Source organism: Ornithodoros turicata, chromosome 4 (assembly GCF_037126465.1).
Source record: "Ornithodoros turicata isolate Travis chromosome 4, ASM3712646v1, whole genome shotgun sequence".
Classification (NCBI taxonomy): domain Eukaryota; kingdom Metazoa; phylum Arthropoda; class Arachnida; order Ixodida; family Argasidae; genus Ornithodoros; species Ornithodoros turicata.
The window spans coordinates 75,085,018-75,106,738 of NC_088204.1; the positions used below are offsets into that span (position 1 = coordinate 75,085,018).

Below are 21,721 nucleotides of genomic sequence, written 5' to 3' on the forward strand. Positions count from 1 at the left end.
AAGTTGCTGTGTCAACGGAATTTTTCGCAAGGCAACACAGGAGAACAGTGGGAAATGAGGATGCGACCATCTCTCAACCTGCCACGGGACGGTCAGGGGTGTGGGAGCAGCCCCGCGTTCAGTTCGACAGAACTGCTTTTAAGGTCCCAGGGTTTAAATCCAATTCCGAGGAACGCAATACATAACAATCAGACACCAAGCTGAAACTTCAAACCTATACGCCTGAAGCGGGACCCCTCAACCAATTGTCGTGTAAATGTTTGTGCTTTTTCTTCCTTATATGCTCTGATGTCACTCGCTACTTTCGGTCAGTTGTCTAATGTTCGTTACTTTCGTATCTTTATTCCATTGTGTCGCCGTTACTTTCGCCGTTGCAGGTGACCCTAGTAATAAAAGAGCTCAAGAAAGGCCACCGGGCAGAATCGCCGTCTTATGCCGTTTAGCGCAACGGCGCATCAGGGTAACGGATGCCTTAAAGGATGGCGACGCTGTGGATATGGTAACACTATTGCCTGACGCTCCTACCAGTTGATAACTCACGGCATTATGACGGCCAATGCTATTTCAGCAATCAATATGGGTGAAAACAGCGAGACCGCTCATCTGTACCAATCCACTAGAGCAAGTCCAGTGCACGTTGGAACTGGAAAGTTCGATCGTGGAAGGTGTGGAGTCTGTAGCGATACGACTGGAGTACACCAAGGGTGAACGAGAAGAGAAGGTATGGGCATAAGTTGTAGTTTTTACGTTTGTTTGTCTGTTTGTCTCGTAGTGTTCATGCATTGGCACGGGTCCAAATTCCCATTGAGCACGATTACAGCAAGCACTCGTTGTGACCATATTAACCAGTGGAGTGCAGCTGTAGCTTCCACAGTTTCGCCACGAAAACCACCGCCCCTCTTGACCACGTGATCATCCGTAACGAATCACGACAAATTAGCCGGAAAACGGCGGCAAAAAGCGCGCGCTGGCTGATCGAACTGCGCATGTGCGCTGCGTGCCCTCTCCATACCCTCTCACTCGAATTCTCCCCCCCCCCTCTGTTCCGAGCGCTTCGTCAGGCCATCTGCTAATATTATCGAGAAGCAGATAATGAAAATCCAGAAGGCGAAGGAATTCACGTGTACAAATTTATTGACACGGTAAACATATAAACAAGAAGCAACATTTGAATGCAAGTAAATGTACACGATTATTACAGAATACTGTAGCATAAATAAAGAATAAATAGTGCCGAGCAACAGCAAGCGTGACTATCATGTTATACAATCCTTAAGGGAACCTATTAGGTTTGGAGAAAGTAGATATTATTACACACATACATAGCACGTGATGAGTCGCAGAAGCCATCCTCTTCATCCCAGCACAAATGTAGAATTTTCAGGTGACAGGGGCCACATGCTCGCGAATCGCAAGGCCACGAACAGCTGTCGGCGTCTAAATTAAAAAACAGGAACCTGTTAATGATATGGTAAACCCGAGCACAGGCAACGTTAATTGGCTGAATACGCTATGTAAGACACGCTATCGTTACGCGCCTAATGACAAAATTCGAGGAGCCCGGCGTACGCGTTGCATGCTGTTTTCCTTTTCATGCACACCAGTGTATTAAACATAAGCATTCAAATCGCGCAACAAAACGCAACAAGTAACGCCACGCATAATCATCTAACAGATCATGAGTGATAACCGGCAGAAAGTGATGTAAAACGGGACAAGGCGTACCTCCATACACACAGTTAGGCGACAGTATTAAACGTCTGATCACTGACATGCATCATACGTTTGTATGCTTACCTTTCATTCAGGCGTTCGTCCATGGCTCGAACATCTTCGAAATCCACGAAACGAAATCACCGACTCCTCACATACGTAGACGCAGCTACACAACGGTCAGACGGGTCGGCGCCTTGGAGAAACGAACGCGGGAGAATCCACCGGTTAAATGAGCCTCAGCCAATCATGATCGAGAAAGGTCACGTGAGGAACCGGAGTCAATGGAAAGTAAATAGCCGGAATTTGGCGGGAAATGCCAGCGGCGACACTATTTTCGCGGCGGCGAAACCCGCTTACTGTGCCTCCTCTGATATTAACGACGTGATTTGGAACCTGCACCAAAGGAAGGTTTCGACATAAACGGTAGTTCGATAAAAGTGGCAGGAAAATGGAGACTCGAGAACATGACGATGGCTTTAGAACAAGTGCTGAAGCAAGCAAACACACCCTGTAGCGATGAGCGCCTTGGTAGCCTTTTAATTGATGTGTAAAAGAAAGAACGAAACGTCTGCATCTTTGGACATTCGGCTGAACTATATTTAAATGTGTTAACTTCATGGGGCCATCGTTGGCGGAAAATTCTTGGCAAAATTTGACACCTTGAAAGGGACTTCAACGTAATACGCTAGTCATAACAAAGCCATAGTCTAGTTGACACCTTCAAAGAGAATATAACGTAAAACGCTAGTCATAACAAAGCACATGTCTATTTGACACCTTGAAAGGGAATACAACGTAAAACGCTAGTCATAACAAAGCACATGTCTATTTGACACCTTGAAAGGGACTTAAACGTAATATCTAGTCATAACAAAGCACATGTCTAGTTGACACCTTGAAAGAGAATATAACGCAAAACGCTAGTCATAACAAACCACATGTCTATTTGACACCTTGAAAGGGAATACAACGTAAAACGCTAGTCATAACAAAGCACATGTCTAGTTGACACCTTGAAAGGGAATACAACGTAAAACGCTAGTCATAACATAGCACATGTCTAGTTGACACCTTGAAAGGGAATACATCGTAAAACGCTAGTCACAACAAAGCACATGTCTAGTTGACACCTTGAAAGAGAATATAACGTAAAACGCCAGTCATAACAAAGCACATGTCTATTTGACACATTGAAAGGGACTTCAACGTAATATCTAGTCACAACAAAGCACATGTCTATTTGACACCTTGAAAGGGACTTCAACGTAATATCTAGTCATAACAAAGCACATGTCTAGTTGACACCTTGAAAGGGAATACAACGTAAAACGCTAGTCATAACAAAGCACATGTCTATTTGACACCTTGAAAGGGAATACAACGTAAAACGCTAGTCATAACAAAGCACATGTCTAGTTGACACCTTGAAAGGGAATACAACGTAAAACGCTACTCATAACAAAGCACATGTCTATTTGACACCTTGAAAGGGAATACAACGTAAAACGCTAGTCATAACAAAGCGCATGTCTAGTTGACACCTTGAAAGAGAATATAACGTATAACGCTAGTCATAACAAAGCACATGTCTATTTGACACCTTGAAAGGGACTTCAACGTAATATCTAGTCATAACAAAGCACATGTCTAGTTGACACCTTGAAAGGGACTTCAACGTAATATCTAGTCATAACAAAGCACATGTCTAGTTGACACCTTGAAAGGGACTTCAACGTAATATCTAGTCATAACAAAGCACATGTCTAGTTGACACCTTGAAAGGGACTTCAACGTAACATCTAGTCATAACAAAGCACATGTCTAGTTGACACCTTGAAAGGGAACACAACGTAAAACGCAAGTCATAACAAAGCACGTGTTATTTGGCAACCTGAAAGGGAATTCAACATAACAAGCTAGTCATAACAAAGCACATGTCTAGTTGACACCTTGAAAGGGAATACAACTTAAAACGCTAGTCATAACAAAGCACATGTCTAGTTGACACCTTGAAAGGGAATACAACGTAAAACGCTAGTCATAACAAAGCACATGTCTATTTGACACGTTGAAAGGGAATACAACGTAAAACGCTAGTCATAACAAAGCACATGTCTAGTTGACACCTTGAAAGAGAATATAACGTAAAACGCTAGTCATAACAAAGCACATGTCTATTTGACACCTTGAAAGGGACTTCAACGTAATATCTAGTCATAACAAAGCACATGTCTAGTTGACACCTTGAAAGGGACTTCAACGTAATATCTAGTCATAACAAAGCACACGTCTAGTTGACACCTTGAAAGAGAATATAACGTAAAACGCTAGTCATAACAAAGCACATGTCTATTTGACACCTTGAAAGGGACTTCAACGTAATATCTAGTCATAACAAAGCACATGTCTAGTTGACACCTTGAAAGGGACTTCAACGTAATATCTAGTAATAACAAAGCACATGTCTAGTTGACACCTTGAAAGGGACTTCAACGTAATATCTAGTCATAACAAAGCACATGTCTAGTTGACACCTTGAAAGGGACTTCAACGTAATATCTAGTCATAACAAAGCACATGTCTAGTTGACACCTTGAAAGAGAATATAACGCAAAACGCTAGTCATAACAAACCACATGTCTATTTGACACCTTGAAAGGGAATACAACGTAATATCTAGTCATAACAAAGCACATGTCTAGTTGACACCTTGAAAGGGAATACAACGTAAAACGCTAGTCATAACAAAGCACATGTCTATTTGACACCTTGAAAGGGAATACAACGTAAAACGCTAGTCATAACAAAGCACATGTCTAGTTGACACCTTGAAAGGGAATACAACGTAAAACGCTACTCATAACAAAGCACATGTCTATTTGACACCTTGAAAGGGAATACAACGTAAAACGCTAGTCATAACAAAGCGCATGTCTAGTTGACACCTTGAAAGAGAATATAACGTATAACGCTAGTCATAACAAAGCACATGTCTATTTGACACCTTGAAAGGGACTTCAACGTAATATCTAGTCATAACAAAGCACATGTCTAGTTGACACCTTGAAAGGGACTTCAACGTAATATCTAGTCATAACAAAGCACATGTCTACTTGACACCTTGAAAGAGAATATAACGTAAAACGCTAGTCATAACAAAGCACATGTCTATTTGACACCTTGAAAGGGAATACAACATAAAACGTTAGTCATAACAAAGCACATGTCTAGTTGACACCTTGAAAGAGAATATAACGTAAAACGCTAGTCATAACAAAGCACATGTCTATTTGACACCTTGAAAGGGACTTCAACGTAATATCTAGTCATAACAAAGCACATGTCTATTTGACACCTTGAAAGGGACTTCAACGTAATATCTAGTCATAACAAAGCACATGTCTAGTTGACACCTTGAAAGGGACTTCAACGTAATATCTAGTCATAACAAAGCACACGTCTAGTTGACACCTTGAAAGAGAATATAACGTAAAACGCTAGTCATAACAAAGCACATGTCTATTTGACACATTGAAAGGGACTTCAACGTAATATCTAGTCACAACAAAGCACATGTCTATTTGACACCTTGAAAGGGACTTCAACGTAATATCTAGTCATAACAAAGCACATGTCTAGTTGACACCTTGAAAGGGAATACAACGTAAAACGCTAGTCATAACAAAGCACATGTCTATTTGACACCTTGAAAGGGAATACAACGTAAAACGCTAGTCATAACAAAGCACATGTCTAGTTGACACCTGGAAAGGGAATACAACGTAAAACGCTACTCGTAACAAAGCACATGTCTATTTGACACCTTGAAAGGGAATACAACGTAAAACGCTAGTCATAACAAAGCGCATGTCTAGTTGACACCTTGAAAGAGAATATAACGTATAACGCTAGTCATAACAAAGCACATGTCTATTTGACACCTTGAAAGGGACTTCAACGTAATATCTAGTCATAACAAAGCACATGTCTAGTTGACACCTTGAAAGGGACTTCAACGTAATATCTAGTCATAACAAAGCACATGTCTAGTTGACACCTTGAAAGGGACTTCAACGTAATATCTAGTCATAACAAAGCACATGTCTAGTTGACACCTTGAAAGGGAACACAACGTAAAACGCAAGTCATAACAAAGCACGTGTTATTTGGCAACCTGAAAGGGAATTCAACATAACAAGCTAGTCATAACAAAGCACATGTCTAGTTGACACCTTGAAAGGGAATACAACGTAAAACGCTAGTCATAACAAAGCACATGTCTAGTTGACACCTTGAAAGGGAATACAACGTAAAACGCTAGTCATAACAAAGCACATGTCTATTTGACACGTTGAAGGGGAATACAACGTAAAACGCTAGTCATAACAAAGCACATGTCTAGTTGACACCTTGAAAGAGAATATAACGTAAAACGCTAGTCATAACAAAGCACATGTCTATTTGACACCTTGAAAGGGACTTCAACGTAATATCTAGTCATAACAAAGCACATGTCTAGTTGACACCTTGAAAGGGACTTCAACGTAATATCTAGTCATAACAAAGCACATGTCTACTTGACACCTTGAAAGAGAATATAACGTAAAACGCTAGTCATAACAAAGCACATGTCTATTTGACACCTTGAAAGGGAATACAACGTAAAACGTTAGTCATAACAAAGCACATGTCTAGTTGACACCTTGAAAGAGAATATAACGTAAAACGCTAGTCATAACAAAGCACATGTCTATTTGACACCTTGAAAGGGACTTCAACGTAATATCTAGTCATAACAAAGCACATGTCTATTTGACACCTTGAAAGGGGCTTCAACGTAATATCTAGTCATAACAAAGCACATGTCTAGTTGACACCTTGAAAGGGACTTCAACGTAATATCTAGTCATAACAAAGCACACGTCTAGTTGACACCTTGAAAGAGAATATAACGTAAAACGCTAGTCATAACAAAGCACATGTCTATTTGACACCTTGAAAGAGAATATAACGCAAAACGCTAGTCATAACAAACCACATGTCTATTTGACACCTTGAAAGGGAATACAACGTAATATCTAGTCATAACAAAGCACATGTCTATTTGACACCTTGAAAGGGAATACAACGTAAAACGCTAGTCATAACAAAGCGCATGTCTAGTTGACACCTTGAAAGAGAATATAACGTATAACGCTAGTCATAACAAAGCACATGTCTATTTGACACCTTGAAAGGGACTTCAACGTAATATCTAGTCATAACAAAGCACATGTCTAGTTGACACCTTGAAAGGGACTTCAACGTAATATCTAGTCATAACAAAGCACATGTCTATTTGACACCTTGAAAGGGACTTAAACGTAATATCTAGTCATAACAAAGCACATGTCTAGTTGACACCTTGAAAGAGAATATAACGCAAAACGCTAGTCATAACAAACCACATGTCTATTTGACACCTTGAAAGGGAATACAACGTAAAACGCTAGTCATAACAAAGCACATGTCTAGTTGACACCTTGAAAGGGAATACAACGTAAAACGCTAGTCATAACAAAGCACATGTCTAGTTGACACCTTGAAAGGGAATACATCGTAAAACGCTAGTCACAACAAAGCACATGTCTAGTTGACACCTTGAAAGAGAATATAACGTAAAACGCCAGTCATAACAAAGCACATGTCTATTTGACACATTGAAAGGGACTTCAACGTAATATCTAGTCACAACAAAGCACATGTCTATTTGACACCTTGAAAGGGACTTCAACGTAATATCTAGTCATAACAAAGCACATGTCTAGTTGACACCTTGAAAGGGAATACAACGTAAAACGGTAGTCATAACAAAGCACATGTCTATTTGACACCTTGAAAGGGAATACAACGTAAAACGCTAGTCATAACAAAGCACATGTCTAGTTGACACCTTGAAAGGGAATACAACGTAAAACGCTACTCATAACAAAGCACATGTCTATTTGACACCTTGAAAGGGAATACAACGTAAAACGCTAGTCATAACAAAGCGCATGTCTAGTTGACACCTTGAAAGAGAATATAACGTATAACGCTAGTCATAACAAAGCACATGTCTATTTGACACCTTGAAAGGGACTTCAACGTAATATCTAGTCATAACAAAGCACAGGTCTAGTTGACACCTTGAAAGGGACTTCAACGTAATATCTAGTCATAACAAAGCACATGTCTAGTTGACACCTTGAAAGGGACTTCAACGTAATATCTAGTCATAACAAAGCACATGTCTAGTTGACACCTTGAAAGGGACTTCAACGTAACATCTAGTCATAACAAAGCACATGTCTAGTTGACACCTTGAAAGGGAACACAACGTAAAACGCAAGTCATAACAAAGCACGTGTTATTTGGCAACCTGAAAGGGAATTCAACATAACAAGCTAGTCATAACAAAGCACATGTCTAGTTGACACCTTGAAAGGGAATACAACTTAAAACGCTAGTCATAACAAAGCACATGTCTAGTTGACACCTTGAAAGGGAATACAACGTAAAACGCTAGTCATAACAAAGCACATGTCTATTTGACACGTTGAAAGGGAATACAACGTAAAACGCTAGTCATAACAAAGCACATGTCTAGTTGACACCTTGAAAGAGAATATAACGTAAAACGCTAGTCATAACAAAGCACATGTCTATTGGACACCTTGAAAGGGACTTCAACGTAATATCTAGTCATAACAAAGCACATGTCTAGTTGACACCTTGAAAGGGACTTCAACGTAATATCTAGTCATAACAAAGCACACGTCTAGTTGACACCTTGAAAGAGAATATAACGTAAAACGCTAGTCATAACAAAGCACATGTCTATTTGACACCTTGAAAGGGACTTCAACGTAATATCTAGTCATAACAAAGCACATGTCTAGTTGACACCTTGAAAGGGACTTCAACGTAATATCTAGTAATAACAAAGCACATGTCTAGTTGACACCTTGAAAGGGACTTCAACGTAATATCTAGTCATAACAAAGCACATGTCTAGTTGACACCTTGAAAGGGACTTCAACGTAATATCTAGTCATAACAAAGCACATGTCTAGTTGACACCTTGAAAGAGAATATAACGCAAAACGCTAGTCATAACAAACCACATGTCTATTTGACACCTTGAAAGGGAATACAACGTAATATCTAGTCATAACAAAGCACATGTCTAGTTGACACCTTGAAAGGGAATACAACGTAAAACGCTAGTCATAACAAAGCACATGTCTATTTGACACCTTGAAAGGGAATACAACGTAAAACGCTAGTCATAACAAAGCACATGTCTAGTTGACACCTTGAAAGGGAATACAACGTAAAACGCTACTCATAACAAAGCACATGTCTATTTGACACCTTGAAAGGGAATACAACGTAAAACGCTAGTCATAACAAAGCGCATGTCTAGTTGACACCTTGAAAGAGAATATAACGTATAACGCTAGTCATAACAAAGCACATGTCTATTTGACACCTTGAAAGGGACTTCAACGTAATATCTAGTCATAACAAAGCACATGTCTAGTTGACACCTTGAAAGGGACTTCAACGTAATATCTAGTCATAACAAAGCACATGTCTACTTGACACCTTGAAAGAGAATATAACGTAAAACGCTAGTCATAACAAAGCACATGTCTATTTGACACCTTGAAAGGGAATACAACGTAAAACGTTAGTCATAACAAAGCACATGTCTAGTTGACACCTTGAAAGAGAATATAACGTAAAACGCTAGTCATAACAAAGCACATGTCTATTTGACACCTTGAAAGGGACTTCAACGTAATATCTAGTCATAACAAAGCACATGTCTATTTGACACCTTGAAAGGGACTTCAACGTAATATCTAGTCATAACAAAGCACATGTCTAGTTGACACCTTGAAAGGGACTTCAACGTAATATCTAGTCATAACAAAGCACACGTCTAGTTGACACCTTGAAAGAGAATATAACGTAAAACGCTAGTCATAACAAAGCACATGTCTATTTGACACATTGAAAGGGACTTCAACGTAATATCTAGTCACAACAAAGCACATGTCTATTTGACACCTTGAAAGGGACTTCAACGTAATATCTAGTCATAACAAAGCACATGTCTAGTTGACACCTTGAAAGGGAATACAACGTAAAACGCTAGTCATAACAAAGCACATGTCTATTTGACACCTTGAAAGGGAATACAACGTAAAACGCTAGTCATAACAAAGCACATGTCTAGTTGACACCTGGAAAGGGAATACAACGTAAAACGCTACTCATAACAAAGCACATGTCTATTTGACACCTTGAAAGGGAATACAACGTAAAACGCTAGTCATAACAAAGCGCATGTCTAGTTGACACCTTGAAAGAGAATATAACGTATAACGCTAGTCATAACAAAGCACATGTCTATTTGACACCTTGAAAGGGACTTCAACGTAATATCTAGTCATAACAAAGCACATGTCTAGTTGACACCTTGAAAGGGACTTCAACGTAATATCTAGTCATAACAAAGCACATGTCTAGTTGACACCTTGAAAGGGACTTCAACGTAATATCTAGTCATAACAAAGCACATGTCTAGTTGACACCTTGAAAGGGAACACAACGTAAAACGCAAGTCATAACAAAGCACGTGTTATTTGGCAACCTGAAAGGGAATTCAACATAACAAGCTAGTCATAACAAAGCACATGTCTAGTTGACACCTTGAAAGGGAATACAACGTAAAACGCTAGTCATAACAAAGCACATGTCTAGTTGACACCTTGAAAGGGAATACAACGTAAAACGCTAGTCATAACAAAGCACATGTCTATTTGACACGTTGAAAGGGAATACAACGTAAAACGCTAGTCATAACAAAGCACATGTCTAGTTGACACCTTGAAAGAGAATATAACGTAAAACGCTAGTCATAACAAAGCACATGTCTATTTGACACCTTGAAAGGGACTTCAACGTAATATCTAGTCATAACAAAGCACATGTCTAGTTGACACCTTGAAAGGGACTTCAACGTAATATCTAGTCATAACAAAGCACATGTCTACTTGACACCTTGAAAGAGAATATAACGTAAAACGCTAGTCATAACAAAGCACATGTCTATTTGACACCTTGAAAGGGAATACAACGTAAAACGTTAGTCATAACAAAGCACATGTCTAGTTGACACCTTGAAAGAGAATATAACGTAAAACGCCAGTCATAACAAAGCACATGTCTATTTGACACATTGAAAGGGACTTCAACGTAATATCTAGTCACAACAAAGCACATGTCTATTTGACACCTTGAAAGGGACTTCAACGTAATATCTAGTCATAACAAAGCACATGTCTAGTTGACACCTTGAAAGGGAATACAACGTAAAACGCTAGTCATAACAAAGCACATGTCTATTTGACACCTTGAAAGGGAATACAACGTAAAACGCTAGTCATAACAAAGCACATGTCTAGTTGACACCTTGAAAGGGAATACAACGTAAAACGCTACTCATAACAAAGCACATGTCTATTTGACACCTTGAAAGGGAATACAACGTAAAACGCTAGTCATAACAAAGCGCATGTCTAGTTGACACCTTGAAAGAGAATATAACGTATAACGCTAGTCATAACAAAGCACATGTCTATTTGACACCTTGAAAGGGACTTCAACGTAATATCTAGTCATAACAAAGCACATGTCTAGTTGACACCTTGAAAGGGACTTCAACGTAATATCTAGTCATAACAAAGCACATGTCTAGTTGACACCTTGAAAGGGACTTCAACGTAATATCTAGTCATAACAAAGCACATGTCTAGTTGACACCTTGAAAGGGACTTCAACGTAACATCTAGTCATAACAAAGCACATGTCTAGTTGACACCTTGAAAGGGAACACAACGTAAAACGCAAGTCATAACAAAGCACGTGTTATTTGGCAACCTGAAAGGGAATTCAACATAACAAGCTAGTCATAACAAAGCACATGTCTAGTTGACACCTTGAAAGGGAATACAACTTAAAACGCTAGTCATAACAAAGCACATGTCTAGTTGACACCTTGAAAGGGAATACAACGTAAAACGCTAGTCATAACAAAGCACATGTCTATTTGACACGTTGAAAGGGAATACAACGTAAAACGCTAGTCATAACAAAGCACATGTCTAGTTGACACCTTGAAAGAGAATATAACGTAAAACGCTAGTCATAACAAAGCACATGTCTATTTGACACCTTGAAAGGGACTTCAACGTAATATCTAGTCATAACAAAGCACATGTCTAGTTGACACCTTGAAAGGGACTTCAACGTAATATCTAGTCATAACAAAGCACACGTCTAGTTGACACCTTGAAAGAGAATATAACGTAAAACGCTAGTCATAACAAAGCACATGTCTATTTGACACCTTGAAAGGGACTTCAACGTAATATCTAGTCATAACAAAGCACATGTCTAGTTGACACCTTGAAAGGGACTTCAACGTAATATCTAGTAATAACAAAGCACATGTCTAGTTGACACCTTGAAAGGGACTTCAACGTAATATCTAGTCATAACAAAGCACATGTCTAGTTGACACCTTGAAAGAGAATATAACGTAAAACGCTAGTCATAACAAAGCACATGTCTATTTGACACCTTGAAAGGGACTTCAACGTAATATCTAGTCATAACAAAGCACATGTCTATTTGACACCTTGAAAGGGACTTCAACGTAATATCTAGTCATAACAAAGCACATGTCTAGTTGACACCTTGAAAGGGACTTCAACGTAATATCTAGTCATAACAAAGCACACGTCTAGTTGACACCTTGAAAGAGAATATAACGTAAAACGCTAGTCATAACAAAGCACATGTCTATTTGACACATTGAAAGGGACTTCAACGTAATATCTAGTCACAACAAAGCACATGTCTATTTGACACCTTGAAAGGGACTTCAACGTAATATCTAGTCATAACAAAGCACATGTCTAGTTGACACCTTGAAAGGGAATACAACGTAAAACGCTAGTCATAACAAAGCACATGTCTATTTGACACCTTGAAAGGGAATACAACGTAAAACGCTAGTCATAACAAAGCACATGTCTAGTTGACACCTGGAAAGGGAATACAACGTAAAACGCTACTCATAACAAAGCACATGTCTATTTGACACCTTGAAAGGGAATACAACGTAAAACGCTAGTCATAACAAAGCGCATGTCTAGTTGACACCTTGAAAGAGAATATAACGTATAACGCTAGTCATAACAAAGCACATGTCTATTTGACACCTTGAAAGGGACTTCAACGTAATATCTAGTCATAACAAAGCACATGTCTAGTTGACACCTTGAAAGGGACTTCAACGTAATATCTAGTCATAACAAAGCACATGTCTAGTTGACACCTTGAAAGGGACTTCAACGTAATATCTAGTCATAACAAAGCACATGTCTAGTTGACACCTTGAAAGGGAACACAACGTAAAACGCAAGTCATAACAAAGCACGTGTTATTTGGCAACCTGAAAGGGAATTCAACATAACAAGCTAGTCATAACAAAGCACATGTCTAATTGACACCTTGAAAGGGAATACAACGTAATATCTAGTAATAACAAAGCACATGTCTAGTTGACACCTTGAAAGGGACTTCAACGTAATATCTAGTCATAACAAAGCACATGTCTAGTTGACACCTTGAAAGAGAATATAACGTAAAACGCTAGTCATAACAAAGCACATGTCTATTTGACACCTTGAAAGGGACTTCAACGTAATATCTAGTCATAACAAAGCACATGTCTATTTGACACCTTGAAAGGGACTTCAACGTAATATCTAGTCATAACAAAGCACATGTCTAGTTGACACCTTGAAAGGGACTTCAACGTAATATCTAGTCATAACAAAGCACACGTCTAGTTGACACCTTGAAAGAGAATATAACGTAAAACGCTAGTCATAACAAAGCACATGTCTATTTGACACATTGAAAGGGACTTCAACGTAATATCTAGTCACAACAAAGCACATGTCTATTTGACACCTTGAAAGGGACTTCAACGTAATATCTAGTCATAACAAAGCACATGTCTAGTTGACACCTTGAAAGGGAATACAACGTAAAACGCTAGTCATAACAAAGCACATGTCTATTTGACACCTTGAAAGGGAATACAACGTAAAACGCTAGTCATAACAAAGCACATGTCTAGTTGACACCTGGAAAGGGAATACAACGTAAAACGCTACTCATAACAAAGCACATGTCTATTTGACACCTTGAAAGGGAATACAACGTAAAACGCAAGTCATAACAAAGCACGTGTTATTTGACACCTTGAAAGGGACTTCAACGTAATATCTAGTCATAACAAAGCACATGTCTAGTTGACACCTTGAAAGGGACTTCAACGTAATATCTAGTAATAACAAAGCACATGTCTAGTTGACACCTTGAAAGGGACTTCAACGTAATATCTAGTCATAACAAAGCACATGTCTAGTTGACACCTTGAAAGAGAATATAACGTAAAACGCTAGTCATAACAAAGCACATGTCTATTTGACACCTTGAAAGGGACTTCAACGTAATATCTAGTCATAACAAAGCACATGTCTATTTGACACCTTGAAAGGGACTTCAACGTAATATCTAGTCATAACAAAGCACATGTCTAGTTGACACCTTGAAAGGGACTTCAACGTAATATCTAGTCATAACAAAGCACACGTCTAGTTGACACCTTGAAAGAGAATATAACGTAAAACGCTAGTCATAACAAAGCACATGTCTATTTGACACATTGAAAGGGACTTCAACGTAATATCTAGTCACAACAAAGCACATGTCTATTTGACACCTTGAAAGGGACTTCAACGTAATATCTAGTCATAACAAAGCACATGTCTAGTTGACACCTTGAAAGGGACTTCAACGTAATATCTAGTCATAACAAAGCACATGTCTAGTTGACACCTTGAAAGGGACTTCAACGTAATATCTAGTCATAACAAAGCACATGTCTAGTTGACACCTTGAAAGGGAACACAACGTAAAACGCAAGTCATAACAAAGCACGTGTTATTTGGCAACCTGAAAGGGAATTCAACATAACAAGCTAGTCATAACAAAGCACATGTCTAGTTGACACCTTGAAAGGGAATACAACGTAAAACGCTAGTCATAACAAAGCACATGTCTAGTTGACACCTTGAAAGGGAATACAACGTAAAACGCTAGTCATAACAAAGCACATGTCTATTTGACACGTTGAAAGGGAATACAACGTAAAACGCTAGTCATAACAAAGCACATGTCTAGTTGACACCTTGAAAGAGAATATAACGTAAAACGCTAGTCATAACAAAGCACATGTCTATTTGACACCTTGAAAGGGACTTCAACGTAATATCTAGTCATAACAAAGCACATGTCTAGTTGACACCTTGAAAGGGACTTCAACGTAATATCTAGTCATAACAAAGCACATGTCTACTTGACACCTTGAAAGAGAATATAACGTAAAACGCTAGTCATAACAAAGCACATGTCTATTTGACACCTTGAAAGGGAATACAACGTAAAACGTTAGTCATAACAAAGCACATGTCTAGTTGACACCTTGAAAGAGAATATAACGTAAAACGCTAGTCATAACAAAGCACATGTCTATTTGACACCTTGAAAGGGACTTCAACGTAATATCTAGTCATAACAAAGCACATGTCTATTTGACACCTTGAAAGGGGCTTCAACGTAATATCTAGTCATAACAAAGCACATGTCTAGTTGACACCTTGAAAGGGACTTCAACGTAATATCTAGTCATAACAAAGCACACGTCTAGTTGACACCTTGAAAGAGAATATAACGTAAAACGCTAGTCATAACAAAGCACATGTCTATTTGACACCTTGAAAGAGAATATAACGCAAAACGCTAGTCATAACAAACCACATGTCTATTTGACACCTTGAAAGGGAATACAACGTAATATCTAGTCATAACAAAGCACATGTCTATTTGACACCTTGAAAGGGAATACAACGTAAAACGCTAGTCATAACAAAGCGCATGTCTAGTTGACACCTTGAAAGAGAATATAACGTATAACGCTAGTCATAACAAAGCACATGTCTATTTGACACCTTGAAAGGGACTTCAACGTAATATCTAGTCATAACAAAGCACATGTCTAGTTGACACCTTGAAAGGGACTTCAACGTAATATCTAGTCATAACAAAGCACATGTCTAGTTGACACCTTGAAAGGGACTTCAACGTAATATCTAGTCATAACAAAGCACATGTCTAGTTGACACCTTGAAAGGGACTTCAACGTAACATCTAGTCATAACAAAGCACATGTCTAGTTGACACCTTGAAAGGGAACACAACGTAAAACGCAAGTCATAACAAAGCACGTGTTATTTGGCAACCTGAAAGGGAATTCAACATAACAAGCTAGTCATAACAAAGCACATGTCTAGTTGACACCTTGAAAGGGAATACAACGTAAAACGCTAGTCATAACAAAGCACATGTCTAGTTGACACCTTGAAAGGGAATACAACGTAAAACGCTAGTCATAACAAAGCACATGTCTATTTGACACGTTGAAAGGGAATACAACGTAAAACGCTAGTCATAACAAAGCACATGTCTAGTTGACACCTTGAAAGAGAATATAACGTAAAACGCTAGTCATAACAAAGCACATGTCTATTTGACACCTTGAAAGGGACTTCAACGTAATATCTAGTCATAACAAAGCACATGTCTAGTTGACACCTTGAAAGGGACTTCAACGTAATATCTAGTCATAACAAAGCACATGTCTACTTGACACCTTGAAAGAGAATATAACGTAAAACGCTAGTCATAACAAAGCACATGTCTATTTGACACCTTGAAAGGGAATACAACGTAAAACGTTAGTCATAACAAAGCACATGTCTAGTTGACACCTTGAAAGAGAATATAACGTAAAACGCTAGTCATAACAAAGCACATGTCTATTTGACACCTTGAAAGGGACTTCAACGTAATATCTAGTCATAACAAAGCACATGTCTATTTGACACCTTGAAGGGACTTCAACGTAATATCTAGTCATAACAAAGCACATGTCTAGTTGACACCTTGAAAGGGACTTCAACGTAATATCTAGTCATAACAAAGCACACGTCTAGTTGACACCTTGAAAGAGAATATAACGTAAAACGCTAGTCATAACAAAGCACATGTCTATTTGACACCTTGAAAGGGACTTCAACGTAATATCTAGTCATAAGAAAGCACATGTCTAGTTGACACCTTGAAAGGGACTTCAACGTAATATCTAGTAATAACAAAGCACATGTCTAGTTGACACCTTGAAAGGGACTTCAACGTAATATCTAGTCATAACAAAGCACATGTCTAGTTGACACCTTGAAAAGGGACTTCAACGTAACATCTAGTCATAACAAAGCACATGTCTAGTTGACACCTTGAAAGGGAACACAACGTAAAACGCAAGTCATAACAAAGCACGTGTTATTTGGCAACCTGAAAGGGAATTCAACATAACAAGCTAGTCATAACAAAATACATGTCTATTTGATACATTGAAAGGGAATTCAACGTAAAACGCTAGTCATAACAAAGCACATGTCTATTTGACACCTTGAAAGGGAATTCAACATAACAAGCTAGTCATAACAAAGCACGTGTTATTTGACACCTTGAAAGGGAATTCAACGTAAAACGCTAGTATAATAAAGCACATGTCTATTTGACACCTTGAAAGGGGTTTCAAAGTAACATGCTAGTGAGATAGCAGGTTGATAGACTATATTCGTTGAACGCCATTACGCGTCTAAAAAATCCCCAAACACGCACGTGCGTTAAAATATCCATCGCCGAATTTTCATATGCAAATGGGCCGAAATCGAAAAGAGACCTGTGGAGCACATCACCCTCACCGATGGTGGCTTATCGGGCCGGAAAGCGGTTTATCTGGCCGCCCGGTGGCACCTACTTCAATCATCTCCACCGCTCCAAATCACGTGACCGCTGACGTAAAATCTGACGTGAAATGAGCACTATACGGCATGACGGTGGTGTACCGGGCAATTTGGTATGGATCCATCTTAGTAAACTAGCATTGCAACGAGGACAGACAGGGCTGTGCTAGACTTCCAACAACCGAAAATTTATTGACACCTAAACATGGTCCTTTTATGAATATCTCCGTTGTAATCAACCACTTGTCACATTCTCGTCTACACATCCGATCCCTTTGTCCCACTTCTCCAGGAACATTACCTCCTTATCAAATAACGTCACGGATGTCTGGTGACCCCCTTTTTCTTATTTGAAAGGCGTCTACTATCTCTCTGGTGCGCTGATCTGCTGAACGCCCTTAAGCACTGTGTTATGAAATTGTGGAGTGTAACTGCACTTACTGCAGTGGACGGCCAAGTGGCCTGATAATGTTCCTCTCAAGGAGGCAGCGTGTTCTCTTAGCCTTACAGTAAGGCATCGACTCGTTTGCCCAATGTATGGTTTTCCACATGACAGCCCGATGTCATAGATCACATTAGTTTTGCATTCCGCATACATAGTAAGATGTTTTATGCTACACTGACTGGTATTCCTGGTGCCGCCGGTGATCTTGCACAATTTTCCAATCTTTCCGGCGCAGAGAACGCAACCGGGACGTTGTACGTATCTCCCAGCAACTTTCTTGAGATTGTACGACACTCTGTCCAAATAAGGCACAACAACCGACCGTCCTTTGTGAGGTCTCCTTTCCTTTTCGTTCCCCACCTGTAATAGACTTCAGGAGTGCCTCATTAACAACTACGAGTAGTTCTTGCGGGTATCCTGCCTTCCGAGCGCGTTCCATCTGGCTTTCGTACGCTTCCTTGACACGGTAATAGCAGGACCTGTCCAAGGCATTTTTTAAAGCAGTTATGTAAAATACCCCTCTTCACTATTTTTGAATGTGCTGATAAGTGAGGCAACAGCCCTTTCTTACTTCTGGGTGCATACTGCCAACACACGTGCTAGTCCTCAACGTGTAGCCTGATGTCTAGGTACTGCAGAGAGCCGTCCTCCGGGAGCTCACTTGTAAAGGTGAGACCTCCTCCATGCTTGTGGAATATTTGACGAATATGTTCGTCATTCAGTGGAAGAGAACTGCATCTGTTGTTTTTCCTGCACCACACTAGATAGTCATCTACGTATGTAGACAAGTGAACATCACCCAGAGGCGCCAAGGCCGTGCTCAGTTGACGGTCTACACGTGCTAAAAAGATATCGCTCAGAATAGGTGTCACGCACGACCCTATGCATATTCCTCTTGCCTAAATAAACAGGTCTTCGTTGTCCCTGATGTAAGTAGAGGTTAAATACATCTGTGAAATGCCCAAGAAGTTTTCCACAGATATATCGCACCGGTTTTGGAATGTGACCCTGTCGTTCAGTTCTATGCACTCCCTCACCGCCTGAAAGAGTGCCTCATGAGGAATGGAGTAATATAAATCGCATACATCGACAGACATGATGAACGGCGTGTCTTCACATGCTTCAGACACAAATTCAATGATCGGGAGAGAGTTCCGAATTACAAATGGGTCACTGACTTTCAGCTTACCTAAGTGCTTTTGCAGGTACAAGGAGACACGTTTCAGCCATGTATTCCTCACTGTTACTCTCGACCTCAGCGAGAGCTCGTCCTTGTGCGTTTTCACCGCAAAAAAAATATGTATAAGCAGTCTTTTTCTCTTGCACAGATGTTCTTAGCAAGTCGCTCCTCACCAGCCTGTCGGCATAATTCCAGAGCACGTGTCCGGATGTTCCTAAGGGACATGCTATCAGCCTTCGTGAACTTTTTCTTCAAAGTATCTTTTCTTTTCTTTTTTTTCTTGAGGAACTCTTCGTGGGACACAACAACAAACCCTCCTTCTTTGTCTGTAAGTAGGAGGGCATCGTTTTTTCCGACGAAGTCTTTTACCACATTGTATTCTCCTCTCTTACTCTGGGGTTTGTATAGCCTACAGAGCACATCCACACAATCGAGAATGCGTCGCACTTGTTCCTGGTGCTGTGCACTTGAAGCTATACTCCGAAGCAGGCTGATGCATTCCGCACATGTCGTCTTCGGGGGCAAAAGCACTCAGGAGACGCAAAGTCCCAGTTTGACTTGAACACCCCTCGTACCTAACATTAGCGCTATGTAGTCGTCTCTGCGTGTCTTCTCTTATTGCTTCCCAAGTGTCCTTGCGGTCATACGAGCAGGCCGGATGTTCAAATAGTACAACGCCACTATCAACTGTGTGTCTCTATAGGGTGATTGCGCTGAGAAAAAAAAAGAAGCAACAAAAACAACATAGAACTTTTTCATTTCATTTGCCGTCAACGAACGGTGCTCTTCATCACTTTTGCTATCAACTAATGGTGCTCTTAATCACATTTGCCATCAACAAACTGTGCTCTTCATCACATTTGATATCAACTGGTGGTGCTCCTCATCACTGGTAAGATACGGGGTCGTTGGTGAACATCCATCACAATCGCCACTAACTAGGACCACGCAGACGAAGGTTTCAGAACACATAAACGGCCGCAGCCACACATAAATATGTACATAGCAAACGTGTTGTTTTCGTGGACTAACCTCTCCATATTTTTCTTTCTTTTTCCAATCCAATTCCACGTGTTCTGTAACTCTTGTCTGCGTGTTCCTGCTGTCTGTCAACTGTGACGGCTCTTCATCACATTTGATATAAACTAACGGTGTTCTTCATCACATTTACTATAACCTAACGCAGATGACAATTAACGTCGCCGATGTCACGTGCGTCGCCATCCTGTCCCCTCGTGACCAGCGCACTCTTGGAGTCTGGATCAAGGAACTCAGTAAGGAGGCGTCATTCCTGAGATTTGTTTTCCTGTCGGATGCGGAGCTGGAGGACTGGGTAAGTTAGTGAGAATTGGGCGACTGAATCGTAACGCGTATCCGCTAAGACTTGTCACATATATGTCTTTCATAGACGGCGACACTTAACCTAGCAGCGAACAACTTGCGCGGCGATTCTGGTCCTGTCACGGAGAGAGCAATTTGGGGCCTCACACACTGTGGCGATGTTTACGTACAATCTATCCGCTTTGTGGGTAAGGCAGGACCTTCACTGAGCGGCAGGTGAGTGTGAGTTGTAACATCGTGTTGGGCTCGGTTTAAGAGGAGGAAGTGACATTCACGGCCGTATTCTTAAACGATCCTCGGCTCGACATCCCGCCTCTACTGCTGTGAAGGGGGCAAGAAACGTTCCTCCACTTGACGAGCCATTGGGCTAAGCGGAAACAAGGCGCTACCGCGAAGGATTTCCTCCGCTCGGAGGACGTTTCGTGTCAAAGGCGATTTTTGAAGCACACAACGGGTCCCCAGGAGCAGCTCGAGTGGTGGATAGAGTCGAGGGGAGATTTATCTGCAGGAAAAAAAAAAAGAAAAAGAAAATGAAAAGGAAAGAAGGTCCAGCACGCTGGCTTGCTATTCCCTAAGCAAAAAAAAAAAAAAAAAGAAAGAGAAAACACCCGGCTCACAGGGAGCCCAGGAGGCCCGTATCACGCAGAAAGCGGAGCATCGCCTTCGTGACACTCCACTAGCTACCTCGCTGTACGGGGCCAAGGAGCGTTGCGAGGGAAACGTCCGTGCACAACAAGCTCTGAGAGGCGTTGCCAGAGCACGGCCCGATAATGAAGGTGACGCCGACAGGTGACGCCGACCTTTCTGAAGACTGATTTTCTGGAAAGCGTGTTGTACTTTTTGTCTTCAGACTCAGGTATACAGATCCCAAGTTAGCTGCAATCCTTTGGGAGTTCTTCAATTTCGCAGAAGGGCGAATTGCACTATAGCGACCAATTCTGACTTTATATGTCCACGTGGCAAAGGAGGGGGAGGAGGGAATAAGCAGGCCTTCTGAAA

The 21,721-nt window shown here is 40.3% G+C and overlaps 1 protein-coding gene across 3 annotated transcripts in view; it reads left to right on the top strand.

Annotated features, from left to right (window-relative positions):
• LOC135391883 (tectonin beta-propeller repeat-containing protein 1-like) overlaps positions 1-21,721 on the top strand; it is a 70,269-nt gene that overhangs the window by 39,290 nt on the left and 9,258 nt on the right. For 2 of the 3 annotated variants that reach the window (XM_064622411.1, XM_064622410.1), the window contains exons 11-15: positions 378-499; positions 569-721; positions 19,530-19,709; positions 20,568-20,714; positions 20,790-20,938. In XM_064622411.1, the coding sequence (XP_064478481.1) occupies positions 378-499; positions 569-721; positions 19,530-19,709; positions 20,568-20,714; positions 20,790-20,938 (751 nt within the window). The remainder of the gene's footprint in view (positions 1-377; positions 500-568; positions 722-19,529; positions 19,710-20,567; positions 20,715-20,789; positions 20,939-21,721) is intronic. The other variant, XM_064622412.1, reaches the window with a different exon arrangement.